This window comes from Miniopterus schreibersii (assembly GCF_964146895.1).
Source record: "Miniopterus schreibersii genome assembly, chromosome: 1".
Classification (NCBI taxonomy): Eukaryota; Metazoa; Chordata; class Mammalia; order Chiroptera; family Miniopteridae; genus Miniopterus; species Miniopterus schreibersii.
This window is the reverse complement of record NC_138101.1, coordinates 79,292,889-79,320,600: the sequence shown is the minus strand read 5'-3', so window position 1 is coordinate 79,320,600 and position 27,712 is coordinate 79,292,889. Positions and strand designations below refer to the sequence as shown.

General features: G+C 38.4%; 1 protein-coding gene across 1 annotated transcript; it reads left to right on the top strand.

Annotated features, from left to right (window-relative positions):
• LOC308566584 (protein adenylyltransferase SelO-like) lies at nucleotides 1-25,997 on the top strand (the record flags this gene model as incomplete). The annotated part of the gene is given in 14 exon segments (XM_081157028.1): nucleotides 1-57; nucleotides 337-464; nucleotides 6,289-6,358; nucleotides 7,326-7,398; nucleotides 9,028-9,111; nucleotides 9,766-9,895; nucleotides 11,739-11,783; nucleotides 11,892-11,973; nucleotides 12,073-12,144; nucleotides 12,148-12,165; nucleotides 15,236-15,315; nucleotides 16,072-16,115; nucleotides 21,265-21,344; nucleotides 25,663-25,997. Coding segments are annotated over 14 exon segments (1,086 nt in total). The 3' UTR covers nucleotides 25,786-25,997.
• Between the last annotated feature and the right edge of the window lie 1,715 nt (nucleotides 25,998-27,712).

The following is a 27,712-nucleotide window of genomic DNA, read 5'->3' as shown; positions in this document are numbered from 1 at the left end:
ATGAAAGGCACTTGCAGGGATTATGCCACAGTAATTAATTCAGTAATTCAAGGTGAGGTAGAGGGGAAAGGTCACAACAGAGGAGACTGGGATCCCAGTGTTTGGAGCCTAACGATTTAACTGAGCAGCCTTTAGCTGGGTTGGAGTCTCAGTATTTTTGAAAGGGTTGTGGTTCCTAACATTCTAATTGATTCAGGCTTAAAGAAATAGAGCAAAAATCCTTGATCCTTTTGCAGGTATAAGTTAGTTGTTTTTGCAACAAACTCAGATACTGAATTCTTTTTTATTAAAATAGTTTTATTTTTTAAGGAAAGCATTTAGGCTACATTTGCATAGTTTGAAATACTTTATGCTGAAATAAATGTTTCTTTTGCAGGTGCAGTAGTGCTGCGTGTTGCAAAATCATGGTTTAGAATTGGATCATTAGAAATTTTGGCTCATTATGGTGAACTGGATTTACTAAGGTTAGAAAGTGATTTTTTTAAAAATGGTAGAAGGCAATTTGAAAATGCTTATTTATGTGCTGGGAAGTTAAATATTTTTGGTTTTCAATTTATATATATATATGTATGTGTGTATATATATTTAATTCTCACCCGAGGATACGTTTTTATTGATTTTAGAGAGAGGAAAAAGGGGGAGAGAGAAACATCAATGTGAGAGAAAAACATCCATCATTGCCTCCGGTACACACCCCATCAAAGGACTGAACCACAGCCTAGGCAGGTGCCCTGACCAGGAATGGAACCTGTGCCTTTTTGTGTGTGGGATGACGCTCCAACCAACTGAGCCACCGAGCCAGGCATTAATAAATATTCTTAATACTTGTTGTGTGTCTAACGTTGTGTGGGTTTTCTAGGAGGATAAAAAGAGAAGCGCAGGACCTGGCAGACACTTTCTCAAGGAATTTTTTGTTTCGTATGCACCCTCATTGCAGCGGAGGGCCTCTGTGCCACTCAGACACCTGGGTAGAAGTGACTCAGACTCCTCATTTCTGCAGCCTCAAGAGGGCCAAAGCTCTCCTTTTAATTTCTGGGATTCCCGTCATGTGTCCTTTGTCTTATTTCTCTTTTTTCCTGGGCTGCAGTTTTGACATGTGTGTTATGCCTGTTCACACTGGGTTGACCCAGATGTGAGACTCAGCCCCTTCAACAGCATGAGGAAAAACAATAGACTAAATTTCCACAAAGCATTTAAACACAGAGTGCAACCAATCCACGTGCCTCTTTTACATCAATGGCTCTCTCTCTCGCTCTGTCTCTCTCTCTCTCTCTCTCTCCTCTCTCTCTTTGTCCCTCTCCCTTCCTCCCTTCCACTGTCTCTAAAAATTAATGGAAAAATATCCTTTGGTGAAGATTAACAACAACAAAATATAAAACAGTTTTTAAAAACCATTAGAAATATACATATAAGCAAAAAAATTCTCTTAGACAAACTAGAATCATTTGGAATATAGATCTTATATTGTAATTACTAGTTTAGTAAACCCAGATACCTAGTCCATGCAGAATAAGGGGGAAAATAAATGAGGGAAATGAATGAGCAGAGCAGAGAAGTTATCACACTTGACATGACTGTTCACTGAGTCTCTCTCTTTTCCCCCCAATTTATTTATTTTAAATATTTTTAAATTGTAGTTGATGTACGATATTATATTAGTTTCAGGTATATAACCCAGTGATTAGACATTTATATAGCTTATGGAGGGATTACCCCGATAAATCTGGTGCCCATCTGACACCATACATAGTTATTACAATATTACTGACCGTATTCCTATGCTGCACTTTACTTCCCCATGACTATTCTGTAACAACCAATTCATACTTCTTAACCCTTTACCTTTTCAACCATTCCCCCAACCCATTACCCATCCGGCAACCATCAAAATGTTCTCTATATCTGTGAGTCTGGTTCTGGTCCGCTTGTTTGTGTATTTTGTTTTTTAGATTCCACATATAAGTGAAATCATATGGCATTTGTCTTTCTCTGACTTATTTCACTCTAGGTCCACCCGTGTTGTTGAAGATGGCAAAATTCATTCTTTTTTATGGTTGTGTCATATTTTGTTGTATACATGCACTACTTCTTTAACCATTCGTCTGTTGGTGGACACTTAGGTTGCTTTCATCTCATGGCTATTATAAATAATGCTGCATGAACATACGGGTATATATGTTTTTTTGATTAAGTGTTTGGGGTTTCTTCAGATAAATACTCAGATGTCAAATTACTGGGTCCTTCATTGTCTCTTTTTATAAACTTTGTGTTAAAGTCTATTTTGTCTGGTATAACTATTGCTACCTAAGCTTTTTTCATTTCCATTTTCAAGAAATATCTTTTTCCATCCCTTTGCTTTCAGTGTGTATGTATCTTTGATCTGAGGAGAGTCTCTTGTATACAGCATCTGTAAGGGTCTTTTTATTGGAACGTTTAATCCATTTGCACTGAAAGTAATTGTTGTCAGATATGTCCTTACTGCCATTTTATTATTCATATTTCTGATCTTTATTTTCTTCTTCTTTTTTAAGAAGACCCCTTACCATTTCTTGTAATACTGGTTTGATGGTGATGCACTCCTTTAGCTTTCTCTTGTCTGGAAAGTTCTTTATCTGTCCTTCCATTCTAAATGATAGCTTTGCTGGGTAAAGTAATCTTGGTTGTAGGTCTTTCCTTTACATCACTGAATATTTCTTGCCAATCCCTTCTGGCCTGCAAAGTTTCTGTTGAGAAACTGACAGTTTTATGGAAGCTCCATTGAGGTAACTAACTTGCTGCTTTTATGATTCTCTCTTTGTCTTTAACCTTTTGCATTTTACTTATGATGCCTCTTTGGATTCATCTTGTTTGAGACACTCTGCACTTCCTCAACTTGTATGTCTATTTCCTTCACCAGGTTAGGGAAGTTTTCCATCATTATTTTTTCAAATAAGTTGTCAATTCCTTGCTCGTCTCTTCTCCTTCTGGTATCCCCATGATCTGAATGTTGGTATGCTTGCTATTGCCCCAGATGCCCCTTAAACTTCCTCATTTTAAAAATTTTATTTTTGCTGTTCTGATTGAGAGTTTTCAGCTACTTTATCTTCCAAATTGAGGATTTGAGCCTCTGCTTCCTCTACTCTACTGTTGATTCTCTGTATTGTATTCTTCATTTTAGTTACTGTATTTTTCATTTCTGACTGGTTCTTTTTTATGTTTTTTATCTCTGTTTTTATGTTTTTCTATCTCTTTGTTGAAGTTCTCACTAAGTTCACCCACTTTTCCCCTAAGTTCTTTGAGCATCCTTATAACCAGTGATTTGAACTCTGCATCTGGTAGATTGCTTGTGTTCATTTTATTTAGTTTTTCCTAGAGTTTTGTTCTGTTATGTCATTTGGGACATGTTTTTTTGTCTCCTCATTTTGGCTGCCTCCCTGTGTTTGTTTCTATGTGTTAGGTAGAGCGGCTATGTCTCTCTGTCTTGGTAGAGTGGCCTTATGTAGTAAGTGTCCTGTAGGGCGCCATGTCACAGCCTTCTGGTCACTTGAACTAGGTGCTGCAGATACACCCCTCTGTGTAGACTGTGTGCATCCTCCTGTTATAGTTGATCCTTAATTGCTGTTGGTATGTCAGTGGGAGGGATTTACACTCAGACTAATTGGCTTCGAGGACTGGCTGCAACTATAGTGGAGGATCTGCTGTGCAAGGACCAACCCCATGGTGCAGAATTCACTTCAGCGGGGCTCTGGTGCCCAGAGTCTGCTCCTTCAGTGTGTCACTCATGGAAGTGGTTAGGCGGTGCTCTTATGTGGTCTGAAGCTGTCCATGTGGTGCGCTGGCTCTGGGACCTCCCAGGAGCTATAAGCCAAGATCAGATGCCCCCTGTGCCCTACCTGGGGCCACCCAACATGAGCTACAGAGCAATCTTCAGATGGCTGCTACTTGTGCTGGGCTTGGAGATGTCCAGGAGGGGCCAATTCTGATCTGAGGCCAGCTGCCACTGGTGCCTGGCCTGGGGCCACTTAGTGAGAGGCACAGGACACAATGAAGCCAGATGCTGCTTTTTGGGGTTTGTGAACCTTTGAGAGATTTTAGGAAAAACTGCAGCATGAGCCAAGACAGGCCATTTGTTTGGAAAAGCCACTGAAAATAGCTTAGGTGGGCCTGCAAGTTTGGTGAGGTGGGGGTCTCAGAGAGTCACCAGTGCCATCTGAAGAGTGTTAGCCACGTGGATGGAGACTCAGATATGGCACCCACCTGCCAGCTCTGTAGGGGTTACGGGGAGGGCTCAGCAAAGGTACAGTGGCCTCTGTCAGCACTTCTGTCTGGGAGAAAGCTGCCCCTCCAACTCTCAGCCAAAGCCAGACAATTCAGTTCCTGCACATATGTCCCTGGCACCTTATGAGCTGCTTCCCCAGCACTGGAGCTCAGAGTTAGTGAATCTGAGTAAGTCCATGCACAGGCCCTTTAAGAGGAACTGCCTGGGCCCGGTTGGGTGTGGTTCAGTGGTTGAGCATCTACCTAGGATCCAAGAGATCACGGTTTGATTCCCCATCAGGGCACATGCCCGGGTTGCGGGCTCGATCCCTAGTGGGGGGTGTGCAGGAGGCAGCTGATCAATGACTCTCTCATCATGGATGCTTCTATCCCTCTCTCCCTCTCCCTTCCTCTCTCTGAAATCAATAAAGATATGTTAAAAAAGAAAAAGAAAAAAAGAAGAACTGCGTGGGACTCCAGCCACCCTATGTCTCACTCAGCCATAATCCTTGCTGGTTTTCACAGCCAGAAGTTATGGGACTGGAACCTTGGGCTGGAGAGGAGAGCGTTCCTCGCTCTTCAAGGGGGACCTCTGCAGCTGAGATAGCCCTCCTGATTTTGAACTGCCATAGGTAGGTGTGGCAGCCTGTTCTGCATGTCTGCCCCTCTTATCTGTCTTGATGTGGCTTCTTTATATCCTTAGTTGTAGAACTTCTTTTCAAGTAGATTTCTATTGGTTCTGAATGATGGTTGTTATGTAGTAATTTAGTTGTAATTTTGATGTGGTTGTGGGAAGTTCTCCTTCACTATCTTGACGAAAGCTTCTCTGAATCTCTTTAGCAAATGTTCACTAAGTTTGTGGTCATCTCAGCTTGAGGAGAGAGTTGTCTATTCTCACTGGGCATTATTTCTAACATCCCATTTGTTTTTTGGTCACTTCTGTTTGGATTCACCATGTCACTGAAATTGCTCCATCTGGTGGCCATACTTCAGCTGTATTTCACTTCTCTCTCTGACACTGATGTACAGAGGTGACCACTTCATCCTTGAAATGCCTCCTCTGGCTAACATGACTACATAGACCTTTCTGTTCCCAAATGCCTGCAACAATCTTTGACGTATAGGCACTTACTGAAGTTATTAAATGATTAAAGTATTGAAAAATGCATATATACAACTCTAATCCACTCCTGTTGTTTTGATTGGGTTTTAGTAATTCTCAAATAATATCTACAACCTCCAATTTTTTTTGGATTCTCTCTTATGCAATGCAATAACATGAGTAGTCGACTAACTAGAGAAGTTGGTTAAAATGGGGAGTAAAAACATGATGCATATGCAACTTAAATATTTTAACTTCAGACATTGGCCAGATTTTTCTCATCTCCTTATGACCTCCACACATAGTCACTCCCTGCTGTGTTGTTGTTTTTCATCCTCACCTGAGGACACGCTCAGGGAGAGGTAGGAAGAGAGAGAGAAACAGGGATGTGAGGGAGAAACACCGATTGGCTGCCTTCAGTGTGCTCCCTACCCGGGGATCAAACCAGCAGCCCTTCGGCACATGGGGTGATGCTGAACCAACCGAGCTATTCCGGCCCGGCTGCTCTGCTGTTTTTACACTTTGTGTGCATTTCTACAGTGGCATGTGTTGTGCTGTAATGTCATTATTTTTGTATGTTCTTCTCCCCTAATTGACTATATGCTTTTTGAGGGCTGTGTCTGAATCTTGTCATTCTTCTTCCTGGCACCCACACAGGGCGTGGCACACAGTAGGTACAGTAGCTATTCCATGATGTTTATTGAACTGATTTGAATTTGTAACGTAATAAGATGGAATCTAATATGATCTTAGAAACACATTTCTAGTTTTGATTAGTATTGAGGAAATATTTATCTATTGCTGTTTTAGGGGTATACAATCTTATTTTAATTTTAAAAATGTTAAGAGTGAACCTAATGAATTCATGAGTGGCAAGGGTGGATTTAGGTGATTGGATATTAGAGACTATATTTGGAGGAACACTGATACTATCTCCTTTTCATCTCCAGGACATTATTAGATTTCATCATACAGGAACATTTCCCCTCAGTAGATGTCAAAGAACCTAATAGATTTGTGGTAAGTTTTTAAAGAGAAAGGGCAATACTTTGTTTTCTCTCATTGGCCTGTCAACATTAGTGGTTACAACTTAGGACTTAAAAAACTACAGTTAGGCAAGGAAATGTAGAGCATCATGAGCATTTTGTTAGAGGAGAGTAAGATGAACGGCTTCATAAGCAAGGCATAGGGAAGAAATTTGTTTTGTTTGAAGGTTCTCTAGAAAACAAGAACAGGTGCTACTGCATCCTGACTGTACACATTATTTTTGAGCAGCATTTATAAGTTGGTCACATATTTTCTTTTCTCACCCATTAGATATATAGCTGTTTCTGTAGTTGTAGTTTTAAAATAAACATAACACATAATAGGAAAATGTGGTTTTCTATTCCTGTGGAAATTTTTTTATTTTCATAACTTTTTTCATTCTTTTAACAGTCACAGAGAAGAGGATTCCATTATTTATCTTGGTGACTCATTTCAAAGCTTAATAACTCACTTCCCTTACATTTAACTCCCTTGTGCTGAATTCTCATGCTTTTTCCTTTTTTTCTTTGTTAATCCTCACCTAAGGATGTTTTTTCCATTGATCTCTAGAGAGAGTGAAAGGGAGGGAGGGAATGAAAGAAAGAGAGAGAAACATTGATGTGAGAGACACACATCAATTGGTTGCCTCCCGAACATCCCCCCACCCTGACTGGGGTGGGGATGGAACCTGCAACCCAGGGACCTGCCCTTGACTGGGAATTGAACCTGTGACCCTGCGGTGCATGGTCCAGTGCTCTAACCAGTGAGCCACGCGGGCCAGGGCGCTTTTTCCTTTTTTTATTGGACATTGAGAAAGCCTGATCATAATACTGTGTATGAGCCTTTTATAAATTATTTCTAAATGAATAATTTTATGTTCTTCCATATATAATTTCTGTTTCTTTAGTCAACTATTGGCCCACATTTGTAAAATCTGAAAAATTTCTAAATTTTATTTTAGGACTTTTTTTCTATTGTGGTATCCAAGACAGCACAACTTATTGCCCTGTGGATGTCTGTTGGTTTTGCTCATGGTAAGTTATCTATTAATGTTTCACTCTTCCAGTGAGAAAGTAGAATTAATCTGTTGAGGCAGGAGGCTTCTTTTTTAGGTATATCAAAATATTCCTGCCATTGAGCTTCTTAACATTTATAGCATACAAATTTTTTTTAGCAACAATTTAAAATGGTTTTGAATTGAACAGCATACACAAAATAGAATAAGGATGACCTTGTGAGTCTATATTTAGACCTCCTTAAAGGTATTTTCAAAATCTTAATTATTAAAGTATTACATGCTTGTGGTAAAGAATTTAAAATATACACAAGTCATTTTGAGTTCCATTCTCTGGGATAATCATTATTAACCATTTCATACCAAGTTTCCTAGACTTTATTTTGATGACATTCACATCTCTCCTATAAAAACAGCCTGGTTGCATTGGCAGGAATATCTGCCTGAACTAGGAATAGCTGAAAAGCAAGGTCTCTAGATAAATACCAAAGGAGGATTCCACATTGCAAAACTTTTTGAAATTGGCTTTAATTACCACACACTCTCTGTGTCTCACTTGGGGTTGGGTGGAGAACAGCGTAGGTGTTTCAGAGCTTTTGCTGTTATAAACTGTGCTGCAGTGATCACCACACAACTATCCCTTTGTATTCTCGAAGATGAGTTTTTGAGGATAAACTCCTACAAGTGGAATGGCTGCATTAGAGAGTCTGTACATTTAACATTTGGATAAAAAGGGCCATCTTTCTCTGAAAAAGGTCGAAAATCTCTCTGTTGAACACTGTGCCACCATGCCCAAAATCCTATATGAGGCTGGTGTGCCCATGGCTTCCTCCTACCCTACACTCTGCCCCCATCCATGAACCCCACACCTAAGAGGTCACTCTCCTCATACCCCCACACTGCTAGTGGTCTGCAACTCAGGACTGTTACGGGGACACATATCCATATTTTCCCCCTTTCCCCTTTTCACAGCCTTTGAAAATTAATTTTATTCCTTTACTAGTCTCAATTCCATTCCAAATAATTTATTGTTTGAATAACTGCTAGAAATTGAGGATAAATAAGAGGAAGTTTTATTTCTTGGGGCTTTTGTTCCTAAAGTACTTGAAATCTTTGGGAACTGGGGAATATAAAACAAAAGGCTAAATTGATTTTTAAAGTACAGTTTTAGTATATATTAAGCTATTTGTCTTCATCAGTTAGACTTTCAATTGATAATAAAATTTTGCTTCATTTCTAATACAAATGCATTTCCCTGATCTTTTCTATTCTGGATAATTTTATACAGTTAAAAAATGCTTTGTTGCCCTGGCTGGTTTTTCTCAGTGGTTAGAGCGTCAGCCTGCATACCAAAGGGTTGTGGGTCCGATTGCCAGTCAAGGACATGTACTTGGGTTGAGAGTTCACTCCCCAGGCCTGGTTGGGGCACATGGGGAAGGCAACCAGTTGATGTGTCTCTCTCACATCAATGTTTCTCTCTCTCCCTCTCCCTCCCCCTTCCCCTCCTTCTCTTCCTCCCCCTCCTCCTTCCCCTCTTCCACTTTCTCTGAAAAGTAATGGAAAAAATATCCTCGGGTGAGGATTAACAACAACAACAAAATGCTTTATTTTATTATCATGTTTTTGGAATTTTTTATTGTTGTTTTAGGTGTTTGTAATACTGATAACTTCAGTTTGTTATCCATTACAATTGACTATGGTCCATTTGGTTTTATGGAGGCCTATAACCCAGGTATGTATGATTTATATGTATATATAAATATGCCTTATTTCACAAGTTTATTTTAAACTGTTATACCTAATACAGTGATTGGGTAGTAAAAGAATTGGGGTCAATTGTAGAATGGTAATTTTGTGTGGTACACAATCTTCTAGGTGCCATAGGGATACAAAAATGAGCTCTTTGTAACCTTAGCCCTCAAGGAATTAGATATTAGTGAAGATAACATGAAGCACAGTAGGGAATATGTTATCAGACAGACATGAGTTTGATTTCTGGCATCTGACCCTTAATGCCCTTGGACAAGTTACTTGACCTCTTACTTACTAACCTATAAAATGGAGGTGACAATAATATAATACTTGACCCTGGAAAGATCAGAGTGGGCTTTGAGGATGACATGCTACTTGAGTTTGAATTTGAAGTATGTATGTGGTGACCTGGAAATTCTTGTAGGTTAGACATGTATTCTTCTATTAGGCAAATATTCATAGTATAAAGTATTTTCATGTGTATGGACATTAAATATTTATATTACTTTTTAGTTAAATGTTTAATGTCAGAAAGAGTTTTATCTAATAAATGTAAATTTATTAAGTTTAAGTATAAACTTAAAAATGAGGAAAATAGCTCACTGTATAAGGATAGTATTTTTGTTTTAAACAGATTTTGTACCAAACACATCTGATGATGAAAGAAGATATAAAATAGGAAACCAGGCCAATATTGGGATGTTTAACTTAAATAAATTGTTACAAGCTCTAAACCCATTACCGGATCCAGGGCAAAAGCAGCTGTGAGTAAATCCTAATTAAATCTGTATAAAAATATAGTTGTATAAGGATCATATTTTGAAATGGAAGAAAGTAACATCTTAAAAACCAGCTTATTTAGTCTTTAATAATGACAGTATTCCAACTCTGTTTTTTTCTCTAGTACAGTTTTTGCTTTTTTCCATAGTTTTCAGGATAAGTTGTTTTCCTGTTTATTGCTTTTTAGATGTTGCAAAGTTTTAGTTTATTTCTTCTTTGATCTAAGGGTTATTTATCACTATTTCTTAATTTCTAAGTAGTTGAACTTATGTCCATATTTTTGGGATCAAAGAATGTGTTTAGTAAAATCTACTATTCAAAATGTGTTGAGGGTTTGTATAGCCCTGCTTTACCTCAAGAGTGAGGGCTGAAGCCTTGCTCTTACCCTGTAGGTCTGCCTGTGTCTTCCAGGACCCAGCAGCTACTAGGCCAGGGTTATGTTAAAATATTTGTTGATGTACCATTGGACATTGAATTTCTTGAGGGCAGGGCCATGTTTTATTCATTTCTGTGTCTCTAATGTACTTGCTAGAAGATAAAACATATTTTGTTTTCCACTCTCCTCCCCCTACCTCCAATCTAAAATTTACTGTTTCCAGTACAAGATTCCAAGTGGAAGACAAGGCATATAGTGATTTTATTAATCTCAGGTAGCAAAAAATTACTACAATAAAGATAAAAAAGTTTTATAACCCATGTATGGCTTTCTTAATTAATTTAAAACTATAGTGGTAATACAGTCACATAGTTCAAAATCAAAATGATATAAAATGATATTCATTCAGCAGCTTCATCCCATTGATGGAGACAAGCAGCTTGTCTCCATTAATTTTACATCTCTTTTGCCCTGCAGAGTTCATTCATTCATTCAACAAATATTTATTGAGCTCCTCAGTATGTGCTAGACACTGTTCTAAGTGCTAAGATGATAGCAGTGAATAAAACAGCACAATAAACACCCTCATAGTGCTTACTTCTGGTGGGAGAGACAGTCAATAAACGGAATAAATAAGTTATGTAACATATTAGAAGGAGATAAGTACTATGGAGAAAAATAAAGCAGTGGGTAGGGAGTATAGGGAGGGAGACAGGGTTTACAGTTTTAAAAGGATGGTCAGCAAAGATCCTGAGCAAAGACCTGAAGGAGTCACAGGGACAAACCCTGCAGAGATACCTGGGGGGAAGCACTACAGGCAAAGGAATAGCCTGTGCGAAGGCCCTGAGGTGGGAGTGTGCGGGGTGTTTAAGGAACAGCAAGGTGGTTGCCACAGAATGAGCAAGGGGAAGAGTTGTAGGTGAGGTCAGGAAGGTAAAGGGAGCCTAGCTTCAGAATGTGTTGAGTTTTATGTAATTGAAAATACCTTTAAGAATGTTAAGAAATAGAAACTATTTGTTTAAAGATGGGTTTAAGGTTACAAACTCTAATTTTTATATTTTTATGAAATATTTCACTATATGTGTTCATACATTCAGACACGTAAAATATTGTGTTGGGTGAGTTACTTGTAATGCATTATTTTTGGTCTAAGAAGATTTTAAAAGTACACCAAAAAACCCATTTATATCAACATTTATCCTGTAAGCTAATTGTATATAGTGTTTCAGAAGTGACATGGTTTGATTTGTACTGTATTCAAATCTTTGAGTAAATTAGTATTGATAATTTTCTCTAAGATATGATATACAATTAAATCACCAAACCAGAATCAGTAGTACATAATCTAATGTTATTTAATACATGAGAAAGTTCTTTTTTTTCTTGTAAAATGTAATTCAAGAATGCTAATTTTAAATCAAGGTTTAACTGTTCTTTTTTCCTTCCCATAGCGCTGCTCAGATTCTTGAGGGGTATCCTATCCTTTATTACACAAGGTTTGTCCTTTTTGAATATAGATGTTAAAGCATCCTGGTTGGTTTGAGGACAGTTCTTAAAATAGTGAGAAATTTAATAACATATTAAATTGACATTTCTTCTTTTAGATTTGGAGAATTATTCAAAGCCAAATTGGGATTACTTGGAGAAAGGGAGGGTGATGATGATTTAATTGCATTTCTCTTACACGTGAGTTTATAATTTAATCTTTTTTCTGATTAACATCTGAATTACTAATTAGCATCTTCTCAATGAACTGAGATTGGTAAATATACTTATTTTCATTAGCTCATGGAAAAGACAGAAGCTGATTTTACCATGACATTTCGGCAGCTCAGTGAGATTACTCAAAGCCAGTTATAGGAGCTCAATATTCCTCAGGTATTAGTTTGTGACATTTGGCTTTTTTCTTAATTCTGTTTGTTTTTTTTTAACAGGTTTATTGAGGTATAATTTATATACCATAAAATTTCACTCACCTTAAGTATACAATTCAGTGATTTTTAAAATAATTTACATATCTGTGCTGTTATCACAATTCAGTTTTGGAACAATTCCATCACACTTCTGGTCCTTTGTGCTCTTTTGCAATCAGTTTCTGTTTCTATTCCCAGCACCAAGCAACTATTAATTTACTCTCGATCTCTCAAGGTTTTCACTTTTAGACATTTCCTATAATGGAATCATACAATATGTGGTCTTTTGTGTCTGGCTTCTCTACTTTACATGTGTTGAGGTTCATTCATGTTGTAATCTGTGTCAGTAGTTCTTTTCTCTTAGTTTCCGAGCAGTACCCCATTGTATGGACATACCACATTTTGCTGATCCATTAGGGTCATTTCCATTTTTTGGCTATTGTGAATAAATACTGCTCTGAACATTAGTGTACAAGTTTTTGTGTGAACATGTTTCATTTCTCTTGTGTATATTCTAGGAGTGGAATTGCTGGGTGGTTTAATAAATCTGTTTAATTTTTTAAGAAACCACCAAACTGTTTCCGAAGTGGCTGCACTTAATTCACTTTTAAGAATATGTGTTGCCTTTTTATTTAAGTTATAATACATTGAGTATATTATTTATGGAATAATATGGGTATTGCCAGAAGATTTCTACTTATTATAGATTTTTAGAAACATAGATCTATTTTTAATGTCTCAGTCCTATATATTGCAGTTCTTGTTTTTGTCATTGTTGAGACTAAAACCTAGCCTCATTTTTTTCATTTCAATTTCTTCATTATTATTCATGACATTCTCTGTATAATGTTATTTTTTCACAATTAAAAAAATTCAGCCTCATTTATACACTCATTTAATGAGTACTTATTGAGAACCCATTGTTATTGACAGTTTATTCTGGGAGAGGCATTATAATAAATACTTTATGAAATAATAAAAAATATTGTTAATAATAATATAACAACAGTAATAGCTAACATTTGAGTGCTTATTATGTTCCAGGCACTATTCTAAGAATTTTATATGTAAAATTGGTGACATAACATGAGGTGGGTACCATTGTGATCTCTGTTTTACTGATGAAGAAACTGAGGCATAGAGAGGCAACAAGTGCGAGGTCACACAGCTCGTAAAAGTCTGGCTGGATGCAAACACAGGCAGCTTTCCCCAGAGTTCAGGCTCCTCATTCCTGAGCTCCGCGCATCTTTCTCGTGTAAGAAAAGGATGGGCTTCTTCTCTCGGTCCCTTGATCCAGTCAGTCACCAGGGGAAAGGCAGCTTGGGATAAGTCATAAAGCTTGGAGTTGAGAGTCCTGTGGAGTTGTGGATGTTTAGGGGTCATGTTCATCGCGGGCACTTAGGAGGCCGTGTGCTGCAGTGACTGAAGAGACAGGCCTTGGTGGCAGAGTGGGTGCTTCACATCCAGAGTGCCCTTTGGACAGGCCACGTGAGCTTGTACAAGTTGCTCAGTTTCTCTGGCCCTCACTTGTTTCCCCTGTAAGAGGATTAATAATCATACCTACCTCATAGGTGCTCAACTGTTCCCTCTGAGTAGAGATTTCAGACTCTGTTTTTTCAGCGTGATCTCCACATGGGATTTAAAGGAAGGGCTGCCATGATTGAAACTATTCTACCAAGAGGCTTCAGCTCTTACAACTTGTTTATAACTACTTTCAAACAAGAATAGCTGTCAGTGTAGGAAATGAGAGTTAAACTAGTGTTCTTTGAAAAAGAAGCATAGCAAGTGTTATTGTAAAGGTAGGTATGGATCATACTAATTATAAGAAATGGTTATTTTTTGCCCTGGCCAATGTGGCTCAATGGTTAGAACATCACCCCACACCCTAAAGGGTTGCAGGCTCCATTCCCAGCCAGTCGGGTCTTGCATGGGAGGCAATCAATTGATGTGTCTCTCTCACATCCATGTTTCTCTCTCCCTCCCCCCCACTTTCTCTAAAAATCAGTGGAAAAAATATCCTCGGGTGAGGATCAACAAAAAAAAGAAAAAGAAAAATTGTTTTTCTCATGGGCATGGATAGCCTTAAATTACATTTCCAGGACTGATTTGAATTAAAAAAAGGTCTACCTGTTCAGTTGGAAATACCAAAAAATGTTAACCAATAAGAATCTTTGATGTAATTGAAAAAAGTGTTAGTGATGAATCTATCAGAATTAATAATTAATTACTGATAATCACTAATTATCACTTAATGTGTAGAAAACTGAGACAAAGTAATATTAAAGTGACTTGTTCAAGTTTTGACAGATCTCAATAGTTAAATTACTAAGAGTTGGGATAATTTAATTGTGAAGAGCTTATTACACTTTTCATCATTTCAATAGTTAATTTCCGTGTCTTTTGATATGAGACCTTTTCAATCCCCTGACACCAAAGAATTGCTCATTCTTTGGTGTTCTCTTATCCTTAATATACGTATTTCTATAATACATATATATTTTATAAATATGTATATTTCTAAAATGGCATTGAATATTTTGTTTATACACTTTCCTTAAATGCAGGGATCATGTCTTATTAATTTTTATATCCTTCCCACCTAATAAAGTTCCTAGCAATAGTTGACGTTACAAAAATATTTGTTAAGTAAATTAATAGGTGACTAAATAAAATGCAGTTGCAAATTAAGCTTTTAAAAATAAATTACATTAAGGGAGTTCCCTATTTAAAGGAAGACTTTTGGTCATGCAAGTAGTCACATGTATGTAATCTCTTTGATAGAACTTTGTATATTTTTATTTCTCTTAAGTCATGCCATTACATGTTTGTCTATGAATTAGATTTTAGAGTTAAATATTATATAAAGAAAATGGAAATATTATTCCTTTTTAGTACTACTTCTACTTGAGATAGTATACCTTAAAAAATCTGGATATGATAAGTTATTAAAGAATATAATTAAAAGGAACGTGGAGTTAAAATGAACTGAACCAATACAAATAGAATAAGCAGCCTATTGCTGTACTTTCATTTAGCAATTCTGGGCACTGAAGGTGACTTCAGAGCATGAACTCTTCCCTGCCTGGGTGTCCCAGTACCTTTTGAGACTGAAGAGGTAAGGCAATCTAATGATCTGCAAAAAAGCATAAGATATATTGCTTTAGCATAGTTAATCCATCAGATCCCTCCCTTTTCATTTTTCACCATTTCCTTTTTACTCCTGGGCACTTCGCACGCTTGAGGCGGCTGCAGTAACACCTCCCCCGCATCAGCTCTTCAATCACACAGTTCCCCAGGTTTTCCAAGCCCTGAAAGTGGAGGAGAGCTCCTCGGGCTTTCATCCGATGTTGACTTACTGGCACATCTTACACAATTGTAAGAAGTTATTTTGTTTCATAACTCAAAATGAAGTAGAAGCAACAAACAGGAAGGAGTAAAGGAGTTGTGGGTGGAGGCAGCTGAAGGGACAGACAGGAGACCGCAGGACACACGGGAGCAAATCGCCCTCCCAGTTCCATGGCCACCGAGGGCTGTTTGTAAAGATGGTCCTGAGTAATCAAGGAGAAGTTAAAATATTTTCAGAAAACTGTGTTTAAGATAAGGAAAGGTTTTGGTCAATTTAGACTATTTTTAGACAAATATAATTTAATTTGTAAAAATAAAAGGTTTGATATTATCTAAAATAACTAAACAAGGTAGTATTTTACATATTTAATCGACTCATATTTTCTGTATTCCTTTCAGACACTGATTCAAGGTGATTTTTAATTTTTTTCAATACTTGTCTTGTGAAATAATTCCCACCCTTTTGAAAAAAAGATAATTTGGGGAGACAGTAGGTAATTTTTCTTTTCTTTTATTCATATTTTAATAACATGAATGATTCAGATTCTGAAAGAAGGAGAAGAATGATGGGTAAGTAATCAGTTTCATTTTTAAAGAACTAAATAATCACATAAAAGCAACATTTTTTAAACCAGAAGGAACTACCTGAGGGAACTAAGCTTTATTTTTTTTAAACAAGAAGAATTCTAGATGAATAAATTTTAGCTGAGTTGGACTATCATATATGAGCTTTCTAATTTCAGTGGGTGGTTTTTAACTCAGAGCATGATAGCTTTGTTTTCAGCCAGTTTGCATATTGGTGTTAAAGTGATTCAGCCTTAATAGATGGTGGAGAGAGAGACAGAAAGGCGGTTTGGGTTATGGCGGTGAGACCAGGTTTTCTCCTTACCTGGTTCTTTGTCTCGTGGAGTCTAAGAATGAAGTTCACGGACAACAGAAGAGTAAGGGAAAGAGTACAAAGGTTTAGTGTAAAGAAAGCAAAGCTCTGGGGTGCGAGAGGGGTCCTGAAAAGGGTCGCCTCTGCAGCTCACTAGTCTAGGGGTTTATATTTCCTATATTTGTTCCTCATGGGCTCCTTCTAAGAATTCTACCTTAGTGACAGCCACCCTCTTTGTTTTTAGTTTCCCACTTCAGGGGGTCGGGTGTAGGGCACACTTCTTTTTCTCGTATCCTGTTTGCCCAGGACGTTTCACCTTTGCATGGTTCCTTTTTCCCCAGGGTCCCCACCCTAAACTCCTGGCCATTTCTAACTCCTCGGTAGAAAGAACATGAGTTTTAGAATCTGGCAGATGAATCACATCTTGCCACTTTTTAGATGTATAATCTGAAAGATATTTACCTCTCCAAGTTTTAAGGCCCTTAGCTATTGTAAAATGTGGATATTTTGCAGGGATGTTGTAATGATGAGCAATAATATATGTGAAGGATCTTGTTACAGTGCCTGGGCTAAAATAAACATTCAAGTAATGATAGCTCTAAGAATAAATCATCTTTATATATTGATTTCAGTTCGCTATGTGACATGTGGCTTGGAGAAAGGAACAATAGAATTTCTTTTTGCAATATGAATTCTAAGTCCTTAAGTACTCTTGCCTTACTTAGGGGTTGTATAGAGCTACTGGTGTCACCAGGGACCTGATTCATGTAGATGAAATAGGGATGACACTAATAGGTAGGTTACTCTAGGTAGCTCCAGCATTACACGATTCAGCTTATATTGCTAGGAAGATATTTTCAAAAGCCCTAAAATATCTGCATCTGCAATAAAATGAGGCTGGTTGTAATTCTAAAAACTTAGTGTAATTTTGCTTTTCTTCATGCCTACTCGTGAATTTGTGGCACATGGTCAGAAGAATCTATCTTGTTTGGTCAGCTGATTAGAACACAGCTATTTAAAGCTCAAGGCAGCTGCACTGAAGTCCTGGGCTTGAGCCTCGCTATAGAGCACAGCCCCAGGCCTACTCCACTGACCGCCCCCCCACCTTGGAAATGGCCCCCACCATGAGGGACCGAGTTGGCCCAAACCAGGGCTGGCTCAACACAAACTTACTGCTTTTGGAAAATAACACAAGGTGAACCTTAGACTGATTGCAAGTCAGACACCTTTCCTTTGTGTTCTGAGGCCTCTCAGTGGAAATTAGACAAGGTCATTTGGTGATCCAGGTGAAAGGGCTTTCAGTTAAGGCAGCGATTTGCAAGGTGTGCGCTACTGCACAAGAACTGTTAAGGGGCTGGGGCGGCAGAGGGGCGCCCCGGCCGCCGGCTGGGTGGGGGCTTGGTGTGTCCCCTGAGATGATGGTGTGGGCCTAAGGGGACTGCGGGGGTGTGGGGCTGGGGCAGTGGGGCGTCGGGGGTGCACAGCCAGGGGAAGAACGGCCGCTGCACATCCTGTGGTGAGGGGCGCAGTGTGGCCAGAACCGCGCTGCTGCGGGTGGTCGCCAAGGACGCGGCCCCTGGAGTTGTGTCCCCACCCTGTCCGAGAACCACACCGCAAGCTCTGCCATGGACAAGGCTGCAATGAGCTCAGGATGTGGAGCACTTCGGGCTCCTCTCGCTGTGATCCAGTCTGGCCCCTGGCCTGTCCTGATGCAGACGCTCAGCTGGCAGGGCGGCCAAACCAGGGGACAGCGGAGGAAGGAGAGAGACACGGGGACCCAGCCAGGAGCTGCAGCCTCGGAGAGGGCGGGGGCGGGGCAGAGGGCAGGGGGGCGGGGAAGGGCACAGTTCCCCTGCTGCACCTTGGCTTCCTGACCTCCTGACTGGCTGGGGCACAAGGGCAGGCTGAGTGAGCAGTTCTTCTGGGCAAGGGCCCTGGAGGCAGGGGGTGCCACCGTGCCCCACATCTCCCTCCTCCTCTCCACAGGAAGCCCAGGGAGCTGCAGGGCAGGCATCTGGGCCAGGAGCTGGGGTGGGGGAGGAGGGGAGCTAGGATCAAGCAGGGGCCTTCCCTCCACACCCCCAGGCCCCATCCCCCCCCCCCCCCAGTCCTGGCTCTTAGCCCTAAGGAAAGTGTCCATTCCACGACCTTCCCTTTCCCTCTTCTGCCTCTACAGGATTCTCACTCACCCCGCCTCCAGGCCACTGCCCTAAACAAGCAGCAAGTTGAGAGGCCCCTCCCTCCCTCCATTCACCAGCCCAGCTCCTCTCTCTCCTCCCCCGACAGTCCCCAAGTAAAGCCCATGCCCACCGGGAAAAAGTAAAACATGCACTACCTGACTATTTAGTCAGGGGCACTGACTTCTTCTTCCTTAGATTTTCAAATTAAAAAATGCAACAGCCAGCACAACAGTAGCCATCTGGTATGAATGAACCAGAATTATACTTTTTTGGTCAGATTGGCAAAAAATATAAAGTATTATTTGGTGTGTCGCAGAATTTTAACTAGTTTATGTGTGCCATTAGATGAAAAAGTTTGAAAATCACCAAGTTAAGGTGATAGTGTAAATTTAAATAGTGGCCTCAAGTTAATCTTGCAGACTTCACCTTTTCTAGATAGTAGAATAAAGGAAATTTTCTACTTTATCCCTCCTCTGGGGCATCAGGGGGGGGGGAAGAGAGAGAGGGAAGAGAAAAAGTTGAATATATTTCCAATAATTTTCCTTTAAATTATTTTAATAACTACTTAATAATGAATCAGATTTCTATTTTAACATATATAGTTTATTGAATTGAATATATGATAAATCTAACTACCAGTTTTATTGCGAGCCCATCAGAGATTGGTTGAGTTTAATAATTGGAAGTGTTCAGCTTTTTATGGCCGTTGGGTCTGCTGAATTTCTGATTCATTGATATTTTCCAATGGCATGTTTTATTTGAGATTATGATGTACTCATAAAACATGATCTTAAGTTTCTTTTCCCAGCACTAAATTTACTTATTCAGCAAACATATATTAAGCCCCTCTTATGTGCTAGTTTTTGCACAGTCACATTGTCTAAAGCTGAAACTACAAAGATGAATTAGATACTTGCCCTTAAGTAGCCTATATTTTAGTTTATCAATGATCACCAAATTATGTGGAACTGTGGTTGGATTTTTGTTTTGAACATAATTCTCCTTACCCAACTGCTTAAATGTTGTTTTTTAATTTTTTTTTTTTTTAAGTCCTCACCCAAGGATATTTTTTCCACTGCTTTTTCAGAGAGTGAGAGAGAGAAACATCAGTGTGAGAGAGACACATCGATTGGTTGCTTCCCACACATACCCCCGCCCTGGCTGGGGACCGAGCCTGCAACCAAGGCCCTTGGCCAGAATCAAACCCAGGACCCTCCAGTCTGCGGGCCAATGCTCTAACCACTGAGCGAAACTGGCTAGGGCAACAGATACATAATTTTATGATTTTTAACTACTTTGTATATAATATGATCCAAAGTACTTCTGCTTGTAGCTGCAATTCCCAATGTATTTTAACGGTATTTTGTTGGCAGATTTCTAGAAAATGTTTGTCAAATTTGCCTAAGTTGAGTGCTTCCACAATTTTGATTGCATGTAGTTTTCTTTTTGTTTAAAGATAGTATATATATATATATATATATATATATATATATATATAGTGTACAGAGGTTTTTATTTAAAGTAGTTCTGTATAAATTCTTTAAAATTTTAAAAAGGCAAACTTGTAAAAAGAATAAAAAGATTCCTGTATTCCCAAAGACAATTCCTATTTACTTTTTGATGCATTTACTTCAAGTCTCTCTTTTTCTGTGCATTGATTAGGAAAAAATACAGTAGTAATCATACAGGGCTATAATTTTGGATCTTTTTTTCACTAAAAATAAATTAAGCAGTTTTTCTTTTTTTATAATGTAACATTTTAAATAGCTGCATAATAATACGTCTTTGAAGGTATATATAATGTTTTACTTAACCATACCCCTATTATTAAGTATTTAAGTTATTTCTAGTTTTCCTTAATAATATGAATAATATTTTTAATGTTTAAATTTGCCCCCATAGACTATATTTTTAGAGAATTAGAATTACTGAGTCACAGGGCACTTCTATTTTTAATTATCTCTCATATCTTGGCATACCTTTAAAAACAAGTTGAAATGCAATTTGTTTCCTGCATTCAAGTAACTCAGAAAACTGCTGTTGAAAACCACAAAATAGTAATTTCTAGAATTTCCCTTATGCCACCCAGTTGATAAATTATTTTGAAAAAAACCTCATCTCAAATAAAGACATAGTTTCTGGAATTTTTCTAAATGTGCCATTGTTATAATACTTTTTAGTATTTAAAAATGCATGGTTACTATCAAAAATAGAACTTTGCCTGCAGGTAACCTTTCCTGTGTGTTCTTGGCAGCATCAGCTCTAAGCAGTGCTCCCGAGTCAGACCTTAGTTCTGTGATTGTGGATGTTAAAAGCAGCAACTTTTCTCCTCTCCACTTAGAATAAAGGGCCTAATTCAGATGAATTCACTGCTTTCTCTGTTCTTTATAAAATGCTTAGTGAACTGAACATACTGAAAAAGACAACTTGATGAAACACTGAAAAGAAAAAATATCGCTCAAAAAGTTTTTTCTGTACCATAAGGTAATAAATACTGTACATTGTTTATAAATGATCAAAATTGACTAATGCTGATCATTTCTTCTCTTTAGAGCCTTCCAGCAAAGTTCTCGAATATTATCTAATTTCAGCTGTAATTTTGTACGGCCTGTGTTGACCTAGTAATTTGTGGTTCCAATATGTGCTTCCCCTCTTGTTTAAGCTGTTAATCCTAGATACGTGCTGAAGAACTGGATGGCAGAATCTGCAGTGCGAAAAGCAGAAACAAATGATTTTTCAGAGGTAAGGTGGTTGACTTCTGCATTTATTTTTATTAATTTTATTAAATTTTATTTATTTTATTTTTTTTTAATTTTAAAATATATCTTTATTGATTTCAGAGAGAGGAAAGGAGAGGGAGAGAGAGAGATAGAAACATCGATGAGTCATTGATCGAGCCCACAACCTGGGCAGTGCCCTGACCGGGAATCAAACCCCGATCGCCTGGATCCCAGGTCGATGCTCAACTGCTGAGCCATGTCCGGCCAGGCTATTTTTATTAATTTTAAATATGTCACATTTTAAACACACTGACTTTGTTTGCAGACGTGATACACTAGACCATTGCCAGCACTAGCTTTCCAGAATTTTCAATGCCTGGTCTCTCTTTTTTTGTGTATCAGTAAATTACTTTCTCATATTTTCTGATTTATCTTTTAATAAAATTTAAAAATATTCCTTTATATTATATAGGTACATTATTTGAACATCTGAGGGTTTTATTCTGCTGCTGCTGTTTATGTTTGGGAAATTTGGATTCAATCTCTGAAATCCATGGAGGCCTGATGGCAGCAGCAACCTGGCTCCACTTAAATTGATCTTGAGAGCAGTGAGGATGAATGAACTAGGTCTGTGCACATCAGCACGGATGAAGCTCGCATATAACATTAAGCAAAACAAGCAGTGCCAAAGGAATACACACAGGGTGTTACCACTTAGTTATACCAAAAACCATGCCAAGTCATATTATATGCTACTTAGGGATAGGCACGTATATAGTAGAAGTAACAAAATGACCAGAGATGACAAACTTCAACTTTGGACAGTGGTGACTTTGCAGTAAGAAGGAAATTTGAGTCAGGAAAGGAAACTTGGCCCAAAAATTGGAAGTATTTTATTTCTGAAGCTGAATGGAAGCTACACAGGAGTTCATTATATTATTCTGCATACCTTCTTCTGTGCCTCAGCTATTTCATAGTTAATTGTTTAAAATGCATTGCATATAATATATATTTTAGAAGTGGAATGGCCCTGGCACCTATGCTGTCACTCTTTTGTCCTGTACAGGAGCAGACATTGTTGGTGATCATGGCTCTCTCACTCTCTAAAACTGGTCACAGCCTCAGAATCATTCTCATCACTACTTTCCCCATCAGAGTTCACATGAGAGAGGAAATTGGCTATTTCTAGTTTGGAACTTGGATTAAATTTTTATTTTAGTAGTTTAATTAGCCAGACAACTCTAGGTTTTCATTTTAGAAACTAAAATATTCTTAAATAATAATCTTTTTCTTTTTTTTTTTTTTTGGTGTTAAGAAAAACAAAGAAAAGGGAAATAACTCAGTAATCTTTAGGTAAAGCAGTCTAAGCTGAGGAAACTAAACATTGTTTAATAAGTTGTTTCATTGGCTTGTTCCTCCCTTTTGTTTCTTCCCTTCCTCAAAATTATATTTGAGTAACGATGCAGTGCCCACAGTGGGTGGGGAGGTATCTTCCCAAGTTCAAGTAAACATTCAGACGCACAAGACTATCACAGGCTGCTCTTGGCCCCACTGCCCTCAGAAAGACACAGGACAGAAGCGTGGCTACAAACAGGGCGACGTCAGGGTCCCCTGGGCAGGCGTCTGGCAGCAGCCGCACCAGCAGCAGGCACCGTGGGAAGCTCGGGTGTGAGGAGGCGAGAGCCGCGCTGGAGAGCGGCGGGGGCGATCCTGGCTGCTGTGAGGGGCACTCAGCGAGCAGAGGGTGCAGATATTCTTTCCAATGACTGTTTCAGTTTTCCTTGGATATATTCCTAGAAGTGGGATCATGGGTCATAAGGCGGCTCCATTTTTAATTTTTTGAGGAACCTCCACACTGTTTCCCATAGTGGCTGCTCCAGTCTGCACCCCGCCAACAGTGCACAAAGGCCCCCTTTTCTCCACACCCTCGCCAGCACTTTTTTGTTGTTTTATTGATAACAAAGATTTGGAAGAAGCCCAAGTGCCCATCAGTAGTTGAGTGGATAAAAAAGCTGTGGTTCAGCCCAGCTGGCATGTCTCAGTGGTTGGGCATCGACCTAGGATCCAGGGGACCACGGTTCGATTCCTGGTCGGGGCACATGCCTGTTGTTGCGGGTTCGATCCCCAATAGGAGGCGTGCAGGAGGCAGCCGATCAATGACTCTCTCATCATTGATGTTTCTGTCTCTCTCGCCCTCTTCCTCTCTCTGAAGTCAGTAAAGACATTAAAAAAAAAAAAAAAAAAGCTGTGGTACATTTACACAATAATACTACTTGGTTGTGAAAAATAAGGAAATGTTAGCCTTTTCGACAGGTGTGGATGGATCTGGAGAGTATTAGGCTGAGTGAAACAAGCCAGTCAGAGAAAGACAAGTACCGTATGATTTCTCTTGTATGTGGAATCTAATGGACAAAATAAACAAAACAGAAACAGACTCACAGATACAGAGATCAGACTAACAGCTGTCAGAGGGTGGGGGTGCTAGGTGATAAGGCGAAAGGATTAAGCAAAAAAAACCCCAAACCCAAACAACTCAGACACACAGACAGCAGTGTGGCGATTACCAGAAGGAGAGGGGTGAAGGGGATCTAAATGGTGATGGAAGAAGACTGACTTTGGGTGACGAACACACAATACAATATACAAATGATATGTTATAGAAGTGTAATTTGAAACACAATTTTATGAACCAAGGTCATACCAATAAATTCAATAAAAATAAAAAAGCTTCACGTTCCACAGAAAGCAATCTCTCTTGCCAGAGCCATAGGTGTAGTTTGCAGTGTCCCCACAGGAGACCTGCCTTGGGAGTCACCACACTAAAGAAAGCCCTGAGGAGTCTCTCAGGTGTTCAGTTTTCCAGTCTGGAAGCTATTTTTCAATCGGAAGCAATGGTGTCTGATGACACAGCGGACACACCACCTCCCCTCGTCAGGGCGCCAGGGAGCAGGCCTGGGACATTCACTGAGGGTTCACTGTCATGCAGGAAAGGAACAAGGTTTTGTTAAACCTTTTACATGAAACCATTTACACATACAACGTATGTTTACCTTCTCGCTTCAAACATTTCTCGAGAATCCACTCTACATGAGGCGCTGTGGAGAAGTACTAAAAATTGATTCAGGGAGCTTTCAAACTAGCAGGTGAGATTAGGTAGGTCTAACGCTGACTTTACTGAAAGGCTACGTATAGGAAGGACCTGGGGCGAAGTGAAGAGCAGCGCTAAGATCGCTGCTGCTGCAGTCTTCCTATTAAAATACTGTAATATGGTAATATACCCTATTTGATCTCTTGGCTTTACTTTCTTATAATCATCTGCCTTTTTCTATTAGAACTAGGCATTTTCTTAGGAATATCCAAGGAAGTGATAAAACCACTGGAAAAATATTTTTAATTGAGATATAGCTGATGTAGAACACTGTATTAGTTTCAGATGTATAACATAAGGACTTGATATTTGTGCATATGAATGATCACCACAGTAACTAGCACCATACATGGTTACAAAAATCTTTTTTTGCTTGGGATGAAGACTTTTTAAAATGTTTTTAAATTGATTTTTAGAGAGAGGAAGGGAGAGGGATAGAGAGATAGAAACACTGATAAGAGAGAAACATCATTGATCGGCTGCCGCCTGCATGTCCCCTACTGGGCATAGAGCCCGAAACCCAATCATGTGCCCTGACCTGGAATATGACTGTGACCTCTTGGGTCCTGGGTCGAAGTTCAACCACTGAGCCACACTGACCAGGTGGGATGAAGACTTTTAAGATTTATTTTCTTAGCAGCTTTCAAATATGCAATACAGTATTATTAACTGTAGTCACCATGCTGTACATTACATCCTCATGACTTAACTGTTTCATGACTGGATGAAAATACACATTTTGTTCCTAGAATTATTGTTTAAAGAGGTGTGTTCTTTGATGCCTCAGTTTATTACCGTGGGGCAAAACTGCAAGTGAGGAAGCAGCCTAAGTTGGAATCCATGCCCTTGATTTGGAAAGATTGCAAATTATTGAGAGTTTTATTTTTGTAAATACTTTAGAAAATTATAATCCTTTTACTGCTGTGAGTTTTAATATCATCAAGATATATATATAGTCTTTGTAACACTACATATTCACTCTCCTGTTTTAACACAAAACTAGTACTTAAGTAACTTTCTGTGGAACAATAGAAATTTTAAGTAACAACTATAGTTGAAGTTTTAATAAAATATAAAATGTTTAAACATTTTCAAACCAATGTAAAACTTGCCTTGTTGTTTTAGAAATTTAGAAAATTGATAAGGGTCCTAAGGAAGAAAATCTATATTTACCTACTTAAATTGTTTACAGGTGTATCTTCTGCAGCAAGGTCTTCAGCATCCTTTCCAGAAGCATTCTGCAGCGGAGAAAGCAGGCTACTCCTCACCTACTCCTTCTTGGGCTAGAGATCTCAGAGTTAGCTGCTCATCTTAATTTGGAAAAAATTAATTAATGAATATTTCTATTATTGAACTCAACATGGAATAATCAATTTGATAAATTCTTAATGGCCATCTACATTTTGATGACAATCCTGAATTGCATAATAATGATTGTATATAAAAGTATTTTTTAACCAAATAAACTGGACCTATTCTTTGTAACATCTTTGTGATCATTTTTGTTCTAATTAATAAACTTAATGGAATAATAAAGTATTTTTGGTAAATTGTGAGTTATTCTCAATAACTAAAAAATCTTGAGAATATTTTAATGAATTTGTAAGTGTCCATCGAATACTCACTATGTACCCAGTACTCTGGGGCACATCTAATAAGTATAATAGTTTCATTGTACTCCTAGAGCTTTTTTTGTCTGTTGTAATTCTCAAACATTTACCAAAGTAAAGAGCATAGTTTAATGAACCTTATTTACCATTCACCTAGCTTATTAATCATCAGTGCATGACCAATCTTGCTTTCATCTACACCCCTACACACTTCCCCCATGTTCCTAGTTACTATTTTAATTAAGGTATAATTTATATATCCCCAAGTATTTTAAAGAAATTCCCAGACATTTAATTTACAGATTTTTGTATGCATCTCCAAACATCAATAATTTAAAGCATATGCACATGATACCATTGCACCTTAAGAGAATTAACAATGAACTCCCTAATGCATGAAATCAAATAGCCAGTTTTCAAATTTTTCCTATTTTATGTTATCAGCATCATTTTATTTATTTGAATTGGGATACACATAAGGACTGTACATTAAAATTAGCTGACAAAATCTCTTACGTGTTTTTTTAATTTTTTTTTTATTCATTTTAGAGAAAGAGAGGAAGAGAGAAAAGGAGAGAGGGAGAGAGAGAGACATTGATTCATCGTTCCACGTATTTATGCATTCACTGCTTGATTACTGTATGTGCCCTGACTGGAGATCCGACCCACAACCTTAGGTTTTCAGGATGACACTCTAATCAACTGAGCTATTCAGCTAGGCCCTCTTAAGTTTCTTTTGATATCTGGATACATCTTTTTTTCTTGCAATTTTTTGTTTTGTTTTAGTTGAAGTAACCAGATAATTTATTCTGCAGTGTTTCCTAGTCTGTATTTTGCTGGTTGCATCTCTGTGGTATTGTTTAATATGTGTCCCTTGTATTTCTGTAAATCTAGCGCTTGATTCAGATTTGATAAAAATACGTGCTACCAGGAGGCAAGTGTCATGTCCTTCCACCAGGTCTCATTTTGTAGTATCAGGAACCACTGACAATCACCTTGACCCACTGCACTGACTCAATAAGGTTGCAAATGATGATAATCTAATCCTATCACTCTTTTGTTAGGAATCCTTTCAGAGAAGAAAACTTCTTATTATTAATTATTTGGTTATCCTGAGATACAGAAAGGCCAACTAATGATGGGTTCCCTAGCATGCTCCAAAGACAAGCACTGGGCTTGATTATGTTAGTGTCAGTATGAACTCCTGAATTTAAGCATATTTTGTTTTAAAATAATTGCATTTATTATCCTTACTGATGTACAAAGTGTCCTGTATTTGGCCAGTGAGGTTTTATTCATATTGGCTTCTTTGGACATGATCCTAGTTTCTGATAACATCCTTGTTTTCTGGTGTGATAAGATGTTCCATGTTCATCCTGTATACTTCTTACCTTAGCCCTGGAACCTATTGCTAGCATGTAAAAAAAGAAGTATAATTGATGTGCTAAAAAAGGAAAGAAAATGGAATCATATAAAATGCTCATTTAGCTCTTTGGCAGGTGATGTCAGAGGACTGGCAGCATGAGAGATCCTCTTGGTCTCTCCCCTTGAAGTTTCAACAATTTGAACAGCTATAACTCAACAAAGGATTCCCTGCTCAATGCCCAACACCTGAGAGATCCATGCACTGAA